General features: G+C 38.1%; 3 protein-coding genes across 4 annotated transcripts; all 3 read left to right on the top strand.

Annotated features, from left to right (window-relative positions):
- Positions 1-14,571, top strand: LOC121647365 (protogenin B-like). Of its 2 annotated transcripts, none has more exons than XM_041996718.1 (19): positions 1-111; positions 589-888; positions 3,838-3,982; positions 4,129-4,262; positions 4,359-4,655; positions 4,837-4,996; positions 5,114-5,361; positions 5,977-6,141; positions 6,336-6,641; positions 7,342-7,527; positions 9,338-9,433; positions 9,540-9,726; positions 9,915-10,042; positions 10,213-10,383; positions 10,820-11,002; positions 11,676-11,799; positions 11,899-12,037; positions 12,146-12,253; positions 12,349-14,571. In XM_041996718.1, exons 1-19 carry the CDS (start codon positions 45-47, stop codon positions 12,724-12,726), a joined length of 3,522 nt encoding a protein of 1,173 aa, XP_041852652.1. In that variant the 5' UTR covers positions 1-44; the 3' UTR covers positions 12,727-14,571. The 2 variants fall into 2 exon arrangements, with proteins under 2 accessions (XP_041852652.1, XP_041852653.1); XM_041996719.1 differs by having other exon boundaries at positions 4,365-4,655.
- A 744-nt stretch (positions 14,572-15,315) lies between these two features.
- On the top strand, positions 15,316-18,706 carry rsl24d1 (ribosomal L24 domain containing 1). The gene is made up of 6 exons (XM_041997629.1): positions 15,316-15,473; positions 16,852-16,965; positions 17,049-17,121; positions 17,219-17,282; positions 17,432-17,517; positions 18,364-18,706. The coding sequence occupies exons 1-6, from the start codon at positions 15,393-15,395 to the stop codon at positions 18,438-18,440; spliced, it is 495 nt and encodes a 164-aa protein (XP_041853563.1). The 5' UTR covers positions 15,316-15,392; the 3' UTR covers positions 18,441-18,706.
- Positions 18,707-20,163: 1,457 nt separating this feature from the next.
- LOC121647868 (cAMP-regulated phosphoprotein 19-like) lies at positions 20,164-22,116 on the top strand. Its single transcript, XM_041997630.1, has 3 exons — positions 20,164-20,353; positions 20,844-20,954; positions 21,044-22,116. The coding sequence occupies exons 1-3, from the start codon at positions 20,309-20,311 to the stop codon at positions 21,212-21,214; spliced, it is 327 nt and encodes a 108-aa protein (XP_041853564.1). The 5' UTR covers positions 20,164-20,308; the 3' UTR covers positions 21,215-22,116.
- Positions 22,117-22,513: the final 397 nt, after the last annotated feature.

The raw sequence follows: 22,513 nt of genomic DNA on the forward strand, positions 1-22,513 counted from the left end.
GCGGCAACAAGCGGAGGGGGAAAATGACACAAAAATCTGAATAAATGGCGAATTTCAAGATGAAGTTTTGCCAACGATGGCTTCTTTTTGTTTTGTTTATTCCTTTATCAAGTAAGTAACATTTTCCTTATTGTTGGTATATTAGTTGACAGTGAGCTGACATTAATTATGCTGACCTTATTTTTGGTCTCTAAAACGACTGCCAATTGGTAATAAGACTTGTGCTACTTGCCTTTGTTATAGCCTGTTTTAGGCTACGAGTCAGCTGTAACCGTTAAATAGACACTGTTGTTACACTGAAGCTTTGTTATATGCTTTAGGGTACGGTCAGCTAGTATATACCTTTGTTAAATTAGGTCCTGTTTTAAGCACCGCGCTTTGATACACTGGTGCATTGTATATTTTTTTACAGTTAACTATTAATTGCTGGCAACAACTTTCTCTGTTGTCTTGTAGCTTGTTTTAATATGTATCTTTTTGCAATGTCTCTGAATTTCTTTTGTACATGTAATTTTTTATAGCTGTAGTCCTACATCACACATAAACGTATGAGACCTTTAACTGATCGTCTCAATTTTTTTCGTACAGGTGTTTTATGTTTCAGTGAGTTGTCCTTCATCACAGAGCCCAGTGATGTTACTCTTCTACCAAAGGATCCTGCTGTGTTGGACTGTCAGGCACATGGGCAGCCTCCAGTCACCATTAAGTGGCTAAAGAATGGAGTAAAGTTGGCAGAAAGTGAACACTTGCAGTTTCTGCCCAATGGCTCCTTGTACATACCAAAGATAAAGCATACCAAGGAAGATTCAGATGAAGGATTCTACCAGTGCCTGTCCCAAAACAGATATGGGGCTATTTTAAGCCAAAGATCACGTCTGACTATCGCAAGTAAGTATGGAGCTCAACATAAAATAAATTGTCTGGTACTAATACAAGCTTTTTTCCCCACTGTTGGAGCCAATTGGTTACAGTTGCTGGTGATATTGACTTTGTGGTGTTGTTGACGTTAAAGCAACAGCACAGCAGTTCATGGATAATAAACCTGGAGATGTGAAGCAGATGTACCCCACACCTTTTTTTCTCTCTTTTTCTTTTGTACTGGGAAAAGTCCTAAAGCTTCAGTGTCATTGTAAGTTGTTCATACTTGAGTTTAAAGATGTCAGGCCAGTTATAGGATCATTTTAAGAGACTGTTAAAGATAGATGGGAAGTCTATCCAAAAGTTCATAAATACTCTATAAATAGGCAGTCCCAAGCTTTTGAACATCAGGCTTTCTCTCTTTTGAGGAAAGCCTCCACTTGCAAACTTATGAAAAAAATCTCTAAACCTTGACATAAAGTTAGAAATGATCCCTCCATCTCTCAGTTCAAATGTTTATGGAAAAGCATTGTCGCTGCAGACTACAGCTCTGTGTAACTGCTGAATGGTCTGCTACACAGAGGAAACTCTAAAAGGCCATTTGCCTTTTAGCCTTTGTTTGGAGTGCCCCTGACTGCCCCAGAAGAAAAGACTAGATTTCAGGGCATTTGTTTGTCCACATATCAGTGGACAAGACAGCTGTGTCTATTCAATGAGCCTGGTCTACCATAGACACTTTTCAAAAGTCTTAGAGGGGATATCCCATGGCTGGTGTCATGGAAACCGGAGTGGCCATCCACAACACACTGCAGTGCCATGATATTTGCACTGACTCTTAAAAGTGGAAGGTTTAAAAAAATGACGAAATAGGCAAGATTTCACAACTTTTCAATCTTTATAAGAAAAAGGTTTATGACTATAGATATGCAGACAGAAAATCAAAAATCTTATAAATGTACCATATAAGTGCTCTTGTCCTTATTGTTTATAATCCATTAAGAGCAACCAAAAAATTATATATATATATATATATATATATATATATATATATATATTTTTTTTTTTTTTTTTTTTTTTTTTTTTTTTTTTTCCTAGATGCTGACCACATAAATAGATCCAAATTCAAGACTAATCTGGTATTCACTCTTAGATGGGGAAAGGGTTAAAGGTGTTTTGGGTCAGCTGTAGGCAGGGGTGGAGGATGGGACTCTTCTATGCTCCCCTTCTGTCCAGAGGTCTCGAGGGTCGGGGGTCAACAGGAGAAAGGCTTTGTGATGTCACAGGCTGGCTGGGGAGCCCTGCTGTTCTTTCTCCCAGCCCACAGTCCCTTTCACTTGATCAGGCCCTCTGTTGTCCTGTCAAGCAGAGCGCTTTTGTTAAAGAAAGGCTAGTTTGTCATGTGAATGAACGGGTCTGACTCTCCACAATGAAGAGTGTTGGTCCTTTTGAAAAAAACTTTTACATTCCGGAAGAATTTTCCTGGATGCATGGTTACCTTTAGACTACATTAATCTGCACCTTCAAGATTTGAACAGCTGTATGATGACTATCATAACTTTTACAGGGCTAAAAAGTACATAGACGTGTGTCTTGCAAATATACATACGTATATATGTAGAATATTAATAACATCAAAAAAGAAATGACCAAATTCTCTTTTCTGGCCTAATGGTGAACTTTTTTCAATCTGGCTCCAGTTTGGGATAAAATGGACTGGACATTGGTTTGAAGTGAACTCTGACCTCTCTAGAGAAACCTTTGTGCTGCTTGACCTAGACATTGATTTGTTCTCTACAACAGACGTGACCATATTAGCAGAAAAGCCACACCCACCACCTGCATCGTCCTTCCTAGCCAGTCAGCAACAAACTCATTTTTAACTTCTTACCAGTGACTATGCATTTTCATTGTGGTCACATGTTAGCTTTATTGTGCGAAGATAGAGTGTGTTACTGTTGCCAGATTTCTTGACAAGACAGAAAACAAATAAATATTCGGATTTCATCCCAAAATTTTGCTGTTATACTCAAAGTTTAAAGCCAAACATTCTGCGAATAAAGATGAGTAATTCACAAATCCATCCTTACATGGCTGAAATCCTTGGCTTTGGTTCACTTCATAAGCAGGATCACTAGTTTATTTGTACAATAACAGTAACATCAAATCTTAAATAAAAGAACTGATCTGTTATTTTGTTCTCCTGAGACTCAGTTTAAATGCAGAGTTTCAGTGGGAGAACAACAGCATTGATTTTCTTCTTTAACATGGTATTGACTTCCTCACTGTGAGGGAGGGGGGAGGGTGGGACTTATCACCTTAATGAATGAAAGCTATTGATCATATTATATTAAGTGTGGTCCACTTAAATCAGTTTGGGGTTGCTTATTTCAGTTGATTATTAAAATACTTTTGAATACACATAAAGAAAGTGTGACTTGTCAGACTGAGCACAGTTTGTTTAAGTCATTTTATCCTTAGTATATTATACTTTAGTAAGCTTCTACATAGCATGGTCGAAGTGGAATAGATATATCTATCGATATATATAGACAGATAAATATAGATATATCTAGCTACATATATATATATAATACTCTCATGCGCAACCTGAAATAAAGAAAAACATAATTTTCCATGTTTTTAAACATTGCACATCATTTTCTATTTCTAGTTACATGCAGTCCTTTTATGCAAAGTGCATTGATTAGTTTTTATCTATAATAATGCATCATTCACTGTCATTCTTCAATTGATCCATTGATTGGGCCAGCTGGCCAGAATGGGACGTGATTGCTCATCTGCACAAAAGCAGCTGGTGTCTTACAGAGATCAATTCCTTTTATATGATCAGTTAACATCCATTAAAGGCAGGCCTTTGCATGCATAAAGCAAACATTACACAGTTTCATTATGAGTGGTTAATTATTTGTTTTGCTATGAATTAATAACCATTGACACATCTGCTTTTTCTTTTCACAGTAATCTCAGAGTTTGTCTTGCATCCTCTACCTGTGGTGGTGTCTGAAGGCTCTGTGGCTCGATTCTCATGTGCGGTCACTTCCAGCCCTCTAGCCACCATCACCTGGGAGCTCAACCAAAGCACGCTGCCTCTGCAGACAGACAGGTAGCTGCAAAAACTGAAATGTTATTTTAGACATAGTAATCTTTTTGTGATCCACTTCTATTTGTAACTCTTTGTAATTTGCAGTTCTGTTGGTACTCTAGGAAATGCACTATTTTACAACAAATTTTACCTGTTTATGCTCTTAGAATAACAGTTTTACCCAATGGAGTTCTTCAAATTCACAATGTACAACTGGAAGATGCTGGACACTATAGATGTGTGGCAACTAACATCGGCAGCCGTTTAAAGAGTAATGAGGCAACACTAACTGTTAACAAAGGTAAAGTTACTGCTTGAATTTTAGGAATGATCATTAATTCCAAGTTCCTCTTTAAACCACAGGATTTATCCTTGACATATCTGTTGTCTTGTGAAGTTGCAGGCACTAAACCCCGTCAGAGACCCAGAATCATCGCCGGACCTCAGAACACAACAGTTTCCAGTCACCAAACTGTGGTACTGGAGTGCGTGGCCACAGGCAATCCCTCACCCATCATCTCCTGGAGCCGTGCTGACAGTAAACCCATTGATGTTTATAATGCCAAAGTGCTAGGTAATGGAAACCTAGTAATTACTGATGTCAGCACCAAGCACAGTGGAGTCTACCTCTGCAGGGCCACCACACCTGGAACCCGCAACCACACTACTGCTGCCGCCAACCTCACAGTTCTAGGTATAGTAAACCTTTTTGTAGAAACACTACATGCTTTCTCAGATTACATCTTATGTCTGTATTTTTCTTTGCTCCATATGGTCTGACAGAACAGAACTGGTTAATATGTATTTGTAGTAGACGAGTTACTTACATGGTGGATTAGACAGTTTTCATCAACTTTCTTAAAAACTGTTTTCAGTACCACCAACCATTGTTGAAAGGCCTGAGAGCCAGACACGTCCAAGAGCAGGCACTGCCCGATTTATGTGCCAAGCAGAGGGGGTGCCTCCACCACGCATCCGCTGGCTGAAGAATGGAGAAGAGGTTCACTTAAATGGGAGGGTAAAGATGTACAACAGGTACTGTGTAACACAAGTGGTGGTCACTATTAAACATACCTAAATATTATGACCAAACTTTAAATAAGAACAACATCTCATAGCTCTTTTGTTTGTCTTTTTTGTATTGCTTTCTAGTAAATTGGTGATCACCCAGATTATCCCCGAAGACGATGCCATTTATCAGTGCATGGCAGAGAATGAACAGGGCTCTGTACTCTCCTTGGCTCGCCTTATAGTGGTGATGTCTGAGGACAGGCCCAGTGCACCAAGGAATATCCATGCAGAGACCATCTCAAGCTCAGCCATCTTACTGGCCTGGGAGAGACCTCTCTTCAATGCAGACAAAGTCATTGCCTATTCTATCCATTATATGAAGGCTGAAGGTGAGTGTAAGATACAGGCATTTTTAATTTGGTTCTTTGAGTTTGAAAATAGGTCGGTCTTGAACTGGGAAGTAGCAAAAAGATGTAAGCTCATCATCAACTTTAATAAGCCACATCTTTATATATGTGTGATTAACTTTCCTTGGTTGAAGGCCATCTGCTGTTGCTGCGCAGAGCAGAGGTCAAGCAGGATTCAGAATGGCAACTTCACTTAAATAACAACAGGCTTAGTCAGGCTATTGTCCACTCCCCAGCTCATTCTGCTTGCACTGAAAAGGACAAGGTGGCTATCTAAAATTCTCACAGTCTTGTAAACCATTTATATTTGGAGATATTTTACTTAAACCCCAAGATTTATTGCAAAGCAACTCTATAAAGTTTAGTCTTTTACATGTTTAATGAGATTTCTTTCAATGATCTGGAAGCAGTTATGAGTTTGTGCCTTGCAATGCACTTTTTACAGAAAAATTGAGTGGCATTCAGAGACTGCAAGCATTCTTTCAAAACACTGGCTGTTTTTATTATGTGTGCTGGAACACCTTTTATGGAGGTCACTTCTTTATTGGATTATCTGAACCAGTTTGCTAACCAACTTTATGATTTGTTGCATGTCAGGTCTTAACAACGAAGAATACCAAGTTGTTATTGGCAACGACACAACCAGCTATATCATTGATGACCTCGAGCCAGCTCGAAACTACAGCTTTTATGTTGTGGCTTATATGCCAATGGGAGCCAGTCGTATGTCAGACCAAGTTAGTCAGCATACCCTGGAGGATGGTAAGCATAAAGCACTTTCTGCATTCCTAGCAATAAATCACTCTGGCATTTAAGCAAGGGATGTGTGTTCAAGCATTATACTGGTCCAAGGAAATGTTTTTGTTTATTTAAAAGCTAATAAATGAGCAATGTTTGTATTTTAAAGTGACTCATCGCTATTTGGTTGAATAAGTGATTTTTGTATTTTTCTGCAGTGCCTCTGCGTACCCCAGAGCTAAGTCTCACCAGCCATAGTGCAACAGACATCCAGGTAAGCTGGCAGCCGCTGCCAGCTAAGATTAGCCGTGGCCGAGTGTCAGCCTACAGGCTCTCCTATCGCACAGCTGTGGACAGTACTGTCATATCTGTGGAGATACCTCACAATGGTACTGAATATCTCCTGGAAAGTCTGCAGCCTGACACCATCTACCTGCTCCGCATGGCTGTAGCCACACGTGTGGGTTGGTGTGAGCCATCAGCGTGGAGCTCTCACCGTACACCTAAAATCTCCAGCAACAAAGGTAAACCTGACAAAATGCAAAAGAAATGTCACAAATTTGGAAAGCTGGTGATTTGTTATTATTTTCTGTGTAGTCTCATCACATAATAAGTGGTGAAGTTGATGCTTGAGCTCAAAAGCAGCTTTCCTCTTTCCAATGAAATTCTAACATGGTGCTAAAATGTGCTTTCTTTTTACTTTTGTCACATTTCTGCTTTGCTGCTTTTGGAATACAAGGGGGGTCACCAGAGATCATGTGGTGTGGCTGGCATTTGACAAGTTTGCTCTTCCAGCATTGTCCCACAGTCTTTGTGTTGGTTACCCAGAAACCTTTGCCCCTCGCTGTCAGTGATGTTAGAGTGGCCTCAGTCACGGATCATAAAGAGAGGGCCTCAGGCTTCTATGTGATGGAAAGAATAGCCTATTTTAATGGCCTGTTGTGTCAGGGGAGGATTTTGGCCTCCAAAGCTTAATTTTATGTCCAAAAGGTAATAGTTATTATTCATATTTTTAGGTGTAGCTGTAAAAGACCACAATAAAGAGCCCTGCACATCTTTAATTTGAGAACAAGATGTAGATTGCTAATTATTACAAAATGATTTGTATATTTAAAATCTGTCCATGCTTTTGTCACAGTTAGTGTCATGTTGTTTCTGTCTAGTAATACTCTACCAATAAATGATAATGTATTGATTCCATGCCTGTTCTCTCTGCTCCCTTAGTACCGTTAGCACCTATTCTTCAACTTGAACCTCTCAACTGCACCTCGATTGTGGCTCGCTGGCAAACCATCCCTGATTCTGTGGCTGCTCAGGGTTTCCGGCTGTGTTACCATGAGGAAGGTCAACCAGAGCAGCCCAGCATCCTGCTGCAGACTCAAACCTTTACCTACACAATTAGTGGTCTTGGTGAGTAATGACACAACAGTGGGTTGGGAGAAAAAATGTATTGGGATATATTTAGGCTATGAGTGGATTTCTATCATTTAGACCTTGATGACAGAGAGAGACTGATGTGTTCTCACTTAGATGGATTTTTTTTGCATTACCTAATTCAATTCAGTGGGCAGTTGGATGCTGCATTTGCATTTCCACCCTCTGTCCTGATCAATATGGACTTACCCCTCTTGTCTAACCAGCAATCTTCTCTAGTCTTGCTGCGGTATTGTGTGAGATCAGGCTCCCAGGGTTAGAGGTCAGTAACCAGATGTCCCTCCCACCACCGTTTCCCATCCTAACGCCTGCTTAATTATGCATGGCCATTGTGTTGTGTCCTGGCCAGACCTGCCCTGTAAGACCTTAGCCAACACCTCCCTTCAGCTGGACACTGGTGCACACAAACAAAAACCCTTGGGATGGGCCAGAGTTGGGCTGAGCCATTGACCTCTACCCGTGAGACATCAGTCTTGGACTTAGGACCCTGCCCCCACTGGTCATCTGTGATTTCCATGTAAATAACCTACAGCTATCCATATGCAATATCAACCAAACCAAGCAAGGCACACTGTGATGTACAATATAATTTTGTCCTGAAACACAGTATGGGTTCTGCTTAGAAAACACTAAAGTTACATTACTGAGTAGGTTCTTAGTAACCGTTTTAAAATTTAGATATGTCTGTATATCTCTCTATAAAATCTATTTAAATTTAAAGCTGTTGTGTTAACAATCACAAAGTCTGCTGTCACTGGCTTCTTATTTCACAATATCAGTGATCTTGTTCTTCTGTGCTGTTGCTCCCAAGTTTAAGGCTATAGCACAAGGACAGTGGCAGTGGAAAAAATGTGAAAGAAGGAACAAAAGGGGCCTACCTCCTATCCCACAGCCTTGCACCCAGATTCCTTCTGTTCTATGGTGGCCTGGCCTTGGTGACCCCAGTCAACCCCCCCTCCAAGTCCCATGGGCCTAGGATCCCAGCAGCTGAACACTGCCCCTGGCCCAGCCCCCAAACAGGCCTGGACACACTACCGTCATTGGTCAATACCCAAAGTCTGACCTTTCAGCCTTCTTAAAGCATCATGATTTAGGGCCTGGGGCAATGGTACTTTTTCCAAGTTGAAACACATTTTCAAATGAAATGTACCCAGCTCCAGACCTCACTGATCTTTCCAGTTCCTGATTAAATATGGCAACACTTCATGCAGTCTTGTGGATCTTATATTGACTATATTTTTAAATGTACAATGTTCAGTGTTTTAGCTTATTCACTTCTGTTAATAGCCTGAAAATGTGTAATATGTTTATATTGCATTTTGAAGCAGAATGTCACGCTGATGATTGGTGTTTATGGTGATAATGTTTTTCTAGTTGTGTAAAGGGAGGAAAGATCTCATAGTTCTTATTGATGATGCCATTATATTTACTAGGGCATAGGGCCCACTGATATTTCTCATGCTCTTTACACAGAACAACACATGATAAATGAGAAGCTGAGGTAACAGAGGAGGTCACGCATTGTCCTTGCATGGGGGATGGCAACTTAGGGTTGGGGTTACTCTCCCTCTTGCAGCCAATTGTTCTCACTACTGCCTTTTTTTATTTTCTTTTTCATTATCCTGCTCTCTTAACCATTATTATGTATTTTATAGGTAATTCTTTAAGCTCTCATCACTGGACAAAAGTTGCTTTGTTCAGTGATTGAAACTGTAGCTTGGCTACCTTGAGTTTATATTTAAGCAAAACAGGCAGAAATCTGAAAACTGGTTGTTTTGTATTCCAGATCCAAGGAGAAAATACCATGTCAAGATTCTGGCTGTCAGTAAAGTTGGAGATGGCTATCAGACAGACCAAACAATTAGTACTCCGGGATGTGTTTGTGAGTATATTAGTTTGGAGTTGATTTCAGTCAGCTTCATAACTTAAAATGGATTACAGCTGTTGAAACACTTTTTTTAAAAATGAGTCTTGTTTGCATCATTCAGCGGCACGAGACCAACTGGCAGCAACCCCTCCACCTCCACATCAAGTAACTGTCTTGAGCAGCAATTCATCTGCAGTGTCCCTGCGTTGGGGTCATCCTGCTTTTCCACCTGGAAAGGCTGTTAGTTATACAGTCCGCTGTACACCTGTGGGCACTCATAATGTCTCTGCAATACGCTACCTACAAACGTAAGAGCCTCTCAAAAAGCTGGTACTTCTCCTCTGGTAGAAAAAAAATAAAGAAAAGATCTTTTTAGTTTTGGTTAGGTATGCACTTCCCTCATAGTGTTGCATCACATATTTGTTAACAATGTGAATGTTTTGAGGGTGTTCACCTACCTAATTGCCCTACGGTATCAATGTTTTTGTCTCCACAGAACCAAGCAAAGTGTGCTAGTTCAGAAATTGGTTCCAAACACTCGTTATGAGTTTGTTGTGCGTCTCCATGTGGACCAGATGTCGAGTCCCTGGAGTACTTTTGTTTACCATCAGACCCTCCCAGCAGGTAATACACACATTGGACGTAAATATAGCATTATATTGCCAAAACTGTACTGTCATCTTTCTATCCTATTATTTATTCTAGTGTTCAGACTCAGCTCAGATAATTGTTTGTTTTTCATACAACTTCTCAGTAAGGGTCGCTCATTATAACCATGAATGCTCTGTGTACAGCACCTAGCCAACCACCTGCAGGAGTACGAGTCACTTTGATTGAGGATGACACAGCTCTGGTGTCCTGGAGGGAGCCCACTGAGCCCAACATGGTGGTTACACACTATACCATCCTATATACTTCACAGAAGGCTTGGATGGCTGGACACTGGCAAAAAATGCAGAGGGAGGGTGAGTTGTGTATTTAAACACATTAGCTGATAAATTAGTGATTTTGAGGTTTCCTGTTGAAGGAAAGACATAAAGTCATGCCAATTGGGAGGTTTCCAAAAATTCCATATGCTATATGGTAGAAACTTTATACATTTTTTAGCAAAAGTATTGGTAAGATTATTTAGATCCCTACATGCAGTTTCAGTTAAAGGGGAGTTTTGTTTTCTATAAATACTTTTCATCTCTTATGTTGTTTTATATTGATTGGTGCTGATTACTAATGCCTGAATCAGCCATAAAGGGACCATCACAACAATTTATTGTGGGGTTGTTTATCACTTGAACTCTGCTACTTGTGTCCTAAGTTAATACACAGGCTGTATGTACTAATTCATAAAACATTAAGTGTAACTGTAACTTTTCTTAACTTCTTTTCCATACTGTGTGATTATAGGAAGTCATACGATGGCTCTACTTGAAAAGCTGGAGCCTGGGAATGTCTATCTGGTGAAGATATGCGCCTCCAACACGATAGGTGATGGACCTTTCTCTGACATTGTGGAGCTGGTACTGAAGCGTGGGCACATTCACCGCAATAAGAACCCCAGACACTCTGACTACGTCCCTGATACAACAGGTTTGCAACATAAAATACCAGAACGAGTTGGATTATCACACTTATTTTTCACTAAAAGTTCATAGTGTTTTATTTCAAGTTTATAGTTGCTGATTCTTGTGATGTTAGCTTTAAATAAAAAAGTTTGAATGTTCCCTATGGTACACATCAGGCTTTGAACTACTATTGGAATGTGAGGCTACTAAGGTTTAATTAACCTTTAAATCCCTTTCCCTTCTATTCATTTTTAGTTTATTATTATTTTTCATTTTGTTTAGCTTAAGTTAGGTATTGATGAGGATTTTGAGAGGTTCCAAGATTTATCTGGCTAAAAGCTTGTGTACTTAATCTCCCACACACAGAATTATCAGTGCAAAAAATATACTTGTAAATGAATGTTTTGTTAACTCTTTGGTACTGCTACTCTCGTTATCTACATTTAATCGGCTAAATTTATATAACATATGTATTATGACTGTAATCAGTGACAAGGTAACTCATATTTGGCAGGTTAATCATCACCTTGCAATGTCAATATAATCTGATGCAATTTTGAGAATTATTGCCATATAATCAGATATATGACTATTATATAGGGAGATGTACTTTTTTTAACACCCCTGTTATACTTGAGTTGGTCATTATTGTCTTAGAATGCAACTTATGTTTAATTTCTCGTTTGAAACATTTCCAGTGTTCTCTGATGGTCTCTACCACATAGACCAGAAGTCTATGACAGGGATCATGGTTGGTGTGAGCATCGCCTTAACCTGTATCGCCATGTGTGCCTTGATCCTGATCAGCAAGGGAAGACCACGGTAGTGATGCTAAGTTTTTGATACATAAATTAATGGTACAGTCATATTATAAAATATTAACTTTTTTATTCCTTTTTTTTATCTTTATGTGACTAATAGAAAATCTTCCAGTCCAAAAGTTATTGCTGTTGGAGCTTCTGAAGGCCCACAAGCTGGTTTGATGCTGCCCAGTGAATGCCACTCAGAGAATGTGGAGGCTCTTATACCTATGATAAGTCATCACTTCATAGATCCTAAGGTGAGACAAACAAAACAAGGTGAACCAGCTTCTGATCAGTGCAGGTCTCAGAGTCGCAATTTCTAGGTTCAGGCAACCATGAAACACCTTTGCATATATTTGTTCCAGGGTGGATCTGGTATAGTCATAAATAGTACTGGCCCCGTCAGCAGCAAGATTCAAAGCAAGAGATGGTTGCTTTTCAAGAGAGAGATCAGAAATCCACCTGAAAGTGATGTAAGTGGCAAGACCTCATTCCAATAATTCAGCTCTCTTTTTCAAAAACATTTGTTTTTTCTTTTCATTCTTACTTTTATCTTCTGTCTCTTTAGATTGAGGCATCAGCACGCTTTTATGAGACTGGCAAAACTGTTCTGAGATATGACGAGCATCTAGGCTCTGCTCCTCTGTCCCCTTTATCCCGGGAGATCATCTATGGACCATTTCACTCGGAGAGCTCTCACACCAGTGAGGGCAGTCAAGAGACGGGAGACTCTGGACACTACTCCAATGAAGAAAGCAATGAAGAAGCGAGCAACTCATCATCCAACCAAAGCCCTAGAACAGAATCTTTGGGGTCAGACAAGAGCACCGCTATCACCGAGTTGAAGCAGCCTTTTAAAGTGGAAAACGATGAGATGCCGAGCCATACCTTCCATCACTCTGCCACTGATGCTTCCTGGCCCTGCAACACCTCCAAACACTCTTAAGCCTGCCCTGTTTGCTTCCCAAGCAGCCAGTTCTTGACATCACCTGGCCTGTATCTGCTCTTCAGCAGCCGAAGCTACGCCACTTCTACCTCATTTGCTTCCTGAAAAGAGTCTTCTAAGTATTTCCTGACAGACGAGGGATCAGGAGGCTAGCTGCTGCAGTGGAGAAAATGTGCATTGCTTCGGTCTTACCTCAGGATTTTGTATGAATGTCCATTATAACATTTTGTTTCCATTTTTTCACAACTTTCTACCTTTTGTGTGTTTGGTGTGTGTCCTAACCAAAGCTCACCCATGATGAATGTTAAAAAAGAATGTCAGAAATGTACTGTGACATATTTTCATTATATTTAATTACTTTTCCACTGGGGTGGAGGGTGTAATGGAGCCCCTTTTTGGCAGATTATCTACCTCAGTATATTGCTTTATACATTACTACCTCTTTTTTAACACATTTACCAAGTTTTTGCAGTATTATCTCAGCTTCAGGGGACAAAGTGAAAGTATTTTATTTCCTCTTTTAGGAAATTACTTTCTCATTTTTATTTTCTTGGTGGAAAGAGCTTTTGTTTGTTATTGTTTGTCATTGATGTGAAGATGACAAGTGCATTACATGGTGTCAAACTGTTTTTAGCTTTATCAAACAGTGTTGTTTGGCATTTACAGTGCACTGAACTCAAAGCTTTAACATGGCCTTAATGTAGAAAGGGCTTTGCATACCATAGATGATTAGATCCAAAGACAAAAAATACTGTACCCAAAGAGTTTTTGATAATATGATAGAAAATTTAAGGCAACCAAAAATATAGTGGATGTACATTGAGGGTCTGTTTGCCAAATTATGTTCTTGCCCTAGATGTAAATTTCTCTTATAATACTTGTTTTCTCAGTGTAAATGGTATTAGTGCTTTATTCTGGTGAAAGCTTTAGCACAAGCCTTGTGCTCAATTTGCCTTCTAAACCATTGCTAAATGCAGAGGTAACACCGATGCTATTATCCAAAGAGTTGTCTGCTTCCTCAGATGGGTACAACTTGTTTTTATTTTGTATATTCTTGGTACGATGCAGTGGAAAGTATTGACACAAGACCAGATGTCCATTGTGTCCTTCTAGTGACAGATGAAAGTATTTATTCTTAACTGAAAGTGTTATCGGTCACATTCATTTATTTTGTTGTAAGGATGAAGATTTCTCTTCTTTCTCCGTCATATTTTCTGTCCAGGGGTGACAGTGAAGGACTTTGACGATCATCATCGAAACCCTCTGTGTGAAGAGCAACATAATCAATTTTTATGCCTTTATACAAATTATCCTAACCAAAGAAACTTGAAGTCTATATTATTTAGCAAATTTCTTTGGTTTTCATTTACGTGATATACACTGTTTGCATTTAAAATGGATTTGATTTCCAGTGGGTTTGGTTACTAGAAAGGCATTGTTACATACAGTAGTTCTTATTTTTTAAGCCTGAGATGTCAGAAACTGTTCTACTGTCTTTTTAACATCTTAAATTTTCACCTGAATGATATTCAGCTTACATATTGAATTCTCATTTAGATTGTCCTTTTTAGCACAATGTTGTAAACAAAAACATTTTTAATTGTAATGTGGCATTTTCCAAAATATATCTGGCTTTAAGTTCAATTTTCAGTTTTGTCAATGCAATGATTATTATAGGTGATGAAAGCCACACGTACTTTTTCTGACTCAGGTTTCAGATTTAGATTTAGAACATAGACTTAATTGTTATTTAAGTTTTTATATTTCTGCTTTTTAATGTCAGAATACATCTTTTAATCCAAAGTGAGCAACAAAATATTTTATGTGATGAAACGTTGCTGCTGACTTTTTTATATACGTTCAAAATGATCACAAAAACTAAATAATAAAATTTTTCTTGGGGAAAAAATACTCAATGTTGCACTGTGATGATTTACATTTGACAATAAATTTGAAAAGTATAGACCAGCTACAAAGAACGTGAGGATGATTTGAAATGCTGGTCCTAACAGATGTGTGACCTTAAACAGGTTTACAGCTCTAGCTTACTGTGGCTTGTACAGAAAACAAGTCAGCCATTTATTTAAAGCGCCCATCACAAACAAAGTGTGTGCACATACTGTGTCAATCAGGGCAATAAAGAAAGCATTCAGTCCAACATCTTAAAATCCAAATGCCCATCACAGCTTATAAAAGGTGCTGCACAACTATTTACTAAAAGTCTTCAAATTCTACTACTACAAGCTACTTCTTATCATGCAAAACAGACACCAGAAAAGAAAACAACTGTCATAGAATATTCTTTCCTGCTTTTATCCACTCTCTCTCAGGTTCCTCGAGCCGGCCAGAAATTAACTGTCCAGGCTTGAAAACTGTAGTTTTGACCCCCTGAAAACAAACCATCAGACTCACAAAATGATTAATTTTTTACATTACACCAATTAAAGTTTTCCAGCTCATGTATACAAGACATACAGTATGTTGAGAGTAATATGTTAAACCGCTAATTAAATGTGGAACGAAATGTGGAACTGATAATCCAGCAGAGGGCAGCGGATCCCCAACAGGAGCCATGGCTGCCTGCTGTCAGCGAAGAAGAAGGAGACGGAAGCGACGGTGCGGTCTTGTTTTCGTTAGCACTAACACGCAGCGCTTCGGCTGCAAAAATGCGCATTGAAAAGTGCTATTTCTGCTCGGGTCCGGTTTACCCCGGACATGGGGTGATGTTTGTACGGAACGACTGCAAGGTAAAGTACTGTTTCTGTCCGTGAATATTTGTGTAAATGTAGTTAAAGCTCGTGGTTAGACTGTCGTTACCCGGCCAGTGTTAGCTTGATAAACGTGCTTGCTAGCTCACGTGGGACCCAGACAGCGAGAAAGAGCTAAAGAACAGCATAACAAACTGCTTTACTGTTTTGGAGGCAAGTAAAATAAACCACATAGCGTTGAAGTCATTCTTAGATGAAATATGTAATCAAATGTAATAGAGTTAGGTCGTTAGAAGTCTTGAACACCCGGCCTGGCCATTTAATCATTGTGGTGCAAGTGTGCCCTCTGTTGTCTGAAATATACTTTATTTTTGTGAAGCTTTAGATGTTTACTTTGTCGGTGTTGTCGTTAAACATGGTATTGATTTTGAGGTGGAAACGTCATTAATATTATAAGTAGTCCTGTTCCAAATTTCGCTTTATTGAAATTATATTCAATTATAAATCGTGTTGTTTCAGTGACTGGTGTGCTCATGTACAGTAACACAAGTCTACATTTTGGCAGGTTGAAGTTTGGATTTTTTTTCTTTTGCTAATAATATGACTACATCCAATATTCTCTCCATAAAAAAAATCGATTGTCAGTGAAAGAACCATGATTTAGACAAGGTTCAGATTTCTAAACACCAGGACCAGTAAGTTGAAAGATTTTGAGCATGTTTCTGCTGTATATGACCAGAAGATGCATCTACTTCTTTACACAGCTAAATGTCTTTAAATCCCATGCTTATTTGCATCTTTACAATACTTGTGTATAATTTGTATGAAGACATTGATTCAACTAAAAGAAATAAGCATGGATATATTGCACTAAAAATAGTGTGTTTTTATTTTCCAAATAATAGTGGGAAACACTGCATATAGTTTAAAAACAACAAAAAAAATAAATAAAAAAAACTCTGATTTGTGATCCATTTATGTAATTTGTATTATATGCTGCTGGAATATTTACACTTTATGCATATTTTGAATCAAGTTTTCAGATAAAATGGTTAATTGACCAAATGGTGTGTTGGCAGAAAGATAACCTAAAGTCTGCTTTAAACATTTTTTACCATTTCATCAATATAATAGATATTCTAATTGTTAGTAGCTTTCTCCAGACCAGCAATTAACTGAGTTATTGATAATTTAGTACAGTTTTTGTGGTATGCAAATATTTGTGCAGCTTGAAAAATAAGGAAAAAGTTTGCTTTGACTGGTAAGACTTTTTCCTCGTGGTTATAATTTCTAAAGACCAGAATTTCAAATTCTACCTTCAATGTTAATCATTTCTGTTTTTACAGTATGTAGGCCTTTTTGTTAAATCCACTCATACTTTTGTTGACATAAATCGGTTGTCTTTTTACAACTTTAGATGTTCAGATTCTGCAAATCAAAATGCCACAAGAACTTCAAAAAGAAGCGAAACCCAAGAAAGACAAGATGGACCAAAGCATTCAGAAAGGCATCAGGAAAGGAGTTGACTGTGGTATGCTGCTTTTCAGTAGTTGACTTCTTTCTCAGAATCAATAAAATCGGTTGCTGTTAACTGACTAATTCAATGTCTTTCAGGACAACTCTTTAGAGTTCGAGAAACGCAGAAATATTCCTGTTAAATATAAGCGGCAGCTGTGGGACAAGACAGGTAACGTGTACATTCAAGTCTTTCTAGCACATTGTGTATCGATATCTTCTGTTTTGTAAGCAGCATGTTTATTTTGCTCTGTTTTCTGTTTCTACAGTGGAAGCAATGAAAAGAGTGGAGGAAATAAAACAGAAACGGCAGGCAAGATATATCATGAACAGGTAAGAAGTTAATTTTTCAAGTCTAAATGATTATTTTGTACAGTTTTTGCCTTTGGGTTTCATAAAGTTGTAAGAAGAGTACATTGTATTTACAGCATGTGAAAAAAGGTTTGTCAGGCTTAAAGTTTGTTTTTTGTCTCTTGTAATAGATTAAAGAAGGGCAAAGAGTTGGAGAAAGAAGAGGCAATCAACGAAGTGAAGAAAAATATTCACCTTATCAAAGCACCACATGCAGGTAAGGCATCGTCAGAATTTTTGGTTTATTTAACCTGTGTGATACCTCAATACCACCTAGACTGCTGGAAATTAAAGCTCCCTCAATTTTCTTTAGCTGATTCAAAATGTTGCAACTAGACTCATTAGTGGCTTCCTCTTTGATTTAGTATTAACTATAAAATCTTACTGCTCATCTTTAAAACCTTAAATAGCTTTGCTCCAGGATATATGTCAAACCTGGCCTGTTTTTTAATTTTATTTATTTATTTTTTTCTTTCTGACCTCTAAGATCCACAGATAGTGCCATGCTTACTATTCCCAGGTGGCTGTTTTGATGGGAAGGCTTTTTCCAGTAGACTTCTTCAGTGGGCAACCAGTTATCGAACTGTTTACCCACTGAACTACGGTTCTAGTTCAGTTCAGATAGCTCTTTACAACAATAGATTTTGAGACGGTCTTTGGTAAAGTCTGACACATTTATCACGTATTGTTTTTGTTTTGTTTTGGTTTTTTTTTTTGTGAGCATCCATCTTATTTAAATCACTGTCTTTTTTAAAAAATGTTTTAAAGAAAGTGCCATACAAATAATAATTTACTATAAATATAATTGAAATTCATGTAAGTTGGTGACACTTGTTAAATGTTACCGTAGCAAATGTGTCTGGAAACGCTTATTATGCAACACTCCTACAAGACAAGCCAGACTACAGTTTTTTATTCGACACAAAATGTATATAACAACATTTTCTCTGTTACAGGTAGATTTTAAGGTTTTTGTGAAGGATATTAAACAAAAAGAAATCATTTGGAAAACATGTTTATGATGTTGTGATTTCAGCATGGTTTATTGTTTTTGTTTTTACAGGAAAAGCCAAACAGATGGAAGACAAAATGGTGCAGAGGTTACAGGAGGATGTGGAAATGGGGGATGAGGATGAATAATCTGAAGACCAGATTTCTGTTTTTCTTTTGGACTCTATTATATACAGCAGTTTTATTTGGAGTTGAGCTTTCCAAATAACAGAACACATTAACATTCAGATTGCTGTGAAAGGACAGTACATATTGACCTAGCAGTGCCACTTACCCCTGACTTTTTTTTTTTAACTGTGTGGTTGTTAGATTGACTGTAAAGAATTTAGTTGATCTCCTTGCGAAGCAAAATGTGTTAAAGAGCAGAAAATATTAAAAGATTACCAAAAAATAAACGAGCCCTTCGGAGTTTTGTCTTTGTGTACTTGTCTTGAATTTTCTTAAGTATGAGAACCCATTAGCTATTTCACCTCTGTGTTCACATATGGACTTTCACTCATTAAATCTCTCAGCCTCTGTGAATTTCATGTTGGAACCAAAATCAGTATGGATGAAGATATGCTGCCTTTTCACACAGGCACTATGTGCACACCTTTTAAGCTATGTCCTGCAGGTTTAGGAGCCATCCCTGACCAGACTGAAATTAGCTTCAGATTCCCAGCTTCCAATTTGCAAAATGTGTAAAGGGTGTTTCCACTGAATTTGGAGCAACCTATACCACATTAGACAGCTCTTGATAAAAACTACAGCACTTAGACTCTTCAAACCTGGACTGAAATATCCTAAACAACATCCAGATTCATTAAAACACAGTTTTGAGTTTGCAGCGCTGATTACATCAGATGCACCACTGCAGCAGGGAAGGGAGACATGGACGCTATGTTTCTGTGGTCAAAGCCAGCGGCCAGCAAAAAAAAAAAAAAATTAACAGCGTTAAGTGTGGCGTTAACGCGCCCAGCACACACATATATATATAGAGAGAGATATAGATAGATATCTCACCCTTTGACCATTAAGCTTAATTTTTTCTTTTCTTTTTTTTTTTTTTTTTTTAATGCTTTAGTCCAGGTCTGGGAGGAGATCCCCCAGGAGACCATCCGCCACCTCATCAGGCATTGTAGGGAGGTCATACAGGCACGTGGAGGCCACATACACTACTGAGCCTCATTTTGACTGTTTTAAGGCCATTACATCAAAGCTGGATCAGCCTGTAGTGTGTTTTTCCACTTCAATTTTGAGTGTGACTCCAAATCCAGACCTCCATGGGTAATAAATTTCCATTGATTATTTTTGTGTGATTTTGTTGTCAGCACATCCAACTATGTAAAGAACAAAGTGTTTAATAAGAATATTTTATTCATTCAGATCCAGGATGTGTTATTTTAGTGTTCCCTTTATTTTTTTGAGCAGTGTACATACTTTTTTTTTCTATGGTTGTCCCCTTTTTTTTTTTTTTTTTTTTTTGCTTTGGCTGGGGTCACCTTCTCCTGGAGGCCCATTTTCTCCAGGATGGTCACTGAAGCAGGGATGTAACACATTGGTAGCTACAGTGCTGATTGGATTTAAAATCACAAGGATTCATGATTTGGATGATGGAATATCAAAACAGATAAAATAGTCCAAGTGTCCAACACCAACCTCTGCCTACTGATACTTTCTGCATCTGAAACACAACTCACCAAGGCTGATGTCAGCACATTTTTATAAAGTTTTTTTTAAATATATACTATATAAACACACTGATATTCCAAAACACAGAATGCACTATTTTATAATATTTTTCTTTTTAAAAAAAAGAAAGAAAAATAGTGTTATTTGGTATCTATCGGCTCTGGCATCGATTCAGCGGCTTCCTGTTGTCGCTGGCTGAGCGGACAAGCTGGCTGCTGTATCCGCCCGCTTCATTGCTGCCACTGCTACATTTCTTCTTCTGGAACAGACTGAGCTTCTCCTACAGATACACCCTCGGCCTAGTGAACAGAGGCTTTAGTGAAACAATGTCCGAGGAAAAAGAAGTCACGAAATCCTCGGAGGAACAGCAGGTAAACGGAAACTACAACTGCAGTTTAACTAACATTAGCGTTGTGAAGCTAGCACAACAGATGAAGATAATTAGCAGGCGGCAAGCACTTAGCTAGTTAGCCAGTAGCTAGTCTTGATTGATTTCCTCATGGACAGAACTGATTTACTTTCTGTAGTTATCTGTAAAGAAAGAAAGTTACTATTTTAAGGCTAGTTGGCATGTAGTTTTAAGCACATATTTGTACTGACATCTTGATTAACCATGATTAATACCCTAGCTAGTCATGCTAACGTTAACAAGAAGATCACAGCTTGTGCAGTTAGTTTACCTCATGGCCACGCTTTCATGTAAAAAAAAAAAAAAAAAGAAAAAAAATCTGTAAACAAACTGGCTGTTGCCATAATATTATTTTGCAAGATAACTGTTAAACACTTTATGAAAAATAAATCATTTATCCATCAGGTGACCTGTTTGAAAATTTAGGCATCTGTACTGTTTTTCTTTAACAGGAAATGGAGGACAAAGTAGTCAGCCCAGAAAAAGCAGAGAAGCCTAAGTATTTAAACTTTGGAGCCAAGCCAGGGGGCTCAGACTTTCTCAGGAAAAGACTTCAGAGGGGGGTGCGTTTTGAACCCAAACTGCAGTAATAAATAAATTTAAAGCACCAGCTTTTACAATATTTTTACATTGTGTTTTCTTCTTTGTCCAGCAAAAGTATTTTGACTCTGGAGACTACAACATGGCCAAGGCAAAAATGAAGAATAAACAGCTGCCGTTAGCCCCTACGGAGAATACTGAGATCACAGGTGATCACATTCCAACACCTCAGGACCTCCCTCAGAGAAAGACTTCCATTGTTGCCAGCAAACTGGCTGGTTGATGGTTTTATATTTACTCTTTTGCTACCATTCCTTTGCCCAATTTATATACAATTTATATTTACCTGCTGTTTTTCTCTTTGTAAGTATTAAAGAACAAGTCATGTCTTAAGCCAAATACAGTTGACAATTGTCAGGAGCTGAACTTGAAGATAAATCCAAAAACTAGTGACTCCACATGTAATTTCAAGACTTAATTTAAAAAAGTTAAAACTTATAATACTTACTGGTTGATGTTGCAGTCATGAGTTCCATCTTGTTTTCACATGTTTTTACTTTTAAGCATATGCCTCCATACATATTGTTAAGCAGATGGTGCAAAGGTCCTGTTTTCATCAATGCAGAGGAATTTTGTTATGGGATTATTGATAATTGAGGGATAATATAGGACAGTAGATGGATAAATATTCCGTCTGCATTGGTGTATGTGAAAAGTAGAACCATAATTTACAGATGTTACTTTTGAAACTGAATGGAGGCATGTCTTTTTAAGTAATGAAAAGTGAAGTCATCTTTTTCCTGTTTTAGTCAACCTTATGTGTCTTTTTCACTGTGTAATTCTATTTAATTATTTGCTTGAAGACTAGATGATACATGCTTTGTAGCCACTTGTGTTAGTCATACTAGAAACATTGGTTTGCAATGACTTGCTGCTGGTCTCCACCTCATACTGACCTCTAAAATTGCCTTAATTTAATGAACCGCTATTCCTCTTGAGCAATATTTGCTCCCTCAGTGAGAATCTTGGTTGTATGTCTTGCCTGAAATATCTTTCTGACTGGAATCACTTAGGATTTTATAGGAAGAAACTCCCAGGACATGTCTGAACTGTGCATTTGCATTTGCTGTGCAGACACACTTTGCCATTTGTTTTGTAAATAAAATAGTTTTGCATAATAACTTAGATATCAGTGAATGTGTTCTTGTGTTAATTCTTTTTACTGTCCAGTGGCAATTTAAATTTTTTTAATTGATATATATATATATATATCTTTGTGCTCAACCCTCAATTTGGAATGAAAATGCAAGAATGGGAGTGGGGTGTATTTGCAGAACAGTTTAAACATCTGCAACACTGATCATATTCTGTGTAAGCTTGAACATTAGTAATGTTCTGTGTAATTTGAATTTTTTTGTATTTGTACAAAAATACTGTGACATAGGCCTTTTCCTCTAAGTTTACATTGGTAACGTCATGCTACAAAGGGTTTGTGAGAATATGAAACATTCCTAATGCATGAGTTATGGTTCTGAGGGAAATTTACATTTATAAGCGACTGTTTAGGGTCTGTTCTGAAAAA

This window comes from Melanotaenia boesemani, chromosome 10 (assembly GCF_017639745.1).
Source record: "Melanotaenia boesemani isolate fMelBoe1 chromosome 10, fMelBoe1.pri, whole genome shotgun sequence".
NCBI classification, from domain to species: domain Eukaryota; kingdom Metazoa; phylum Chordata; class Actinopteri; order Atheriniformes; family Melanotaeniidae; genus Melanotaenia; species Melanotaenia boesemani.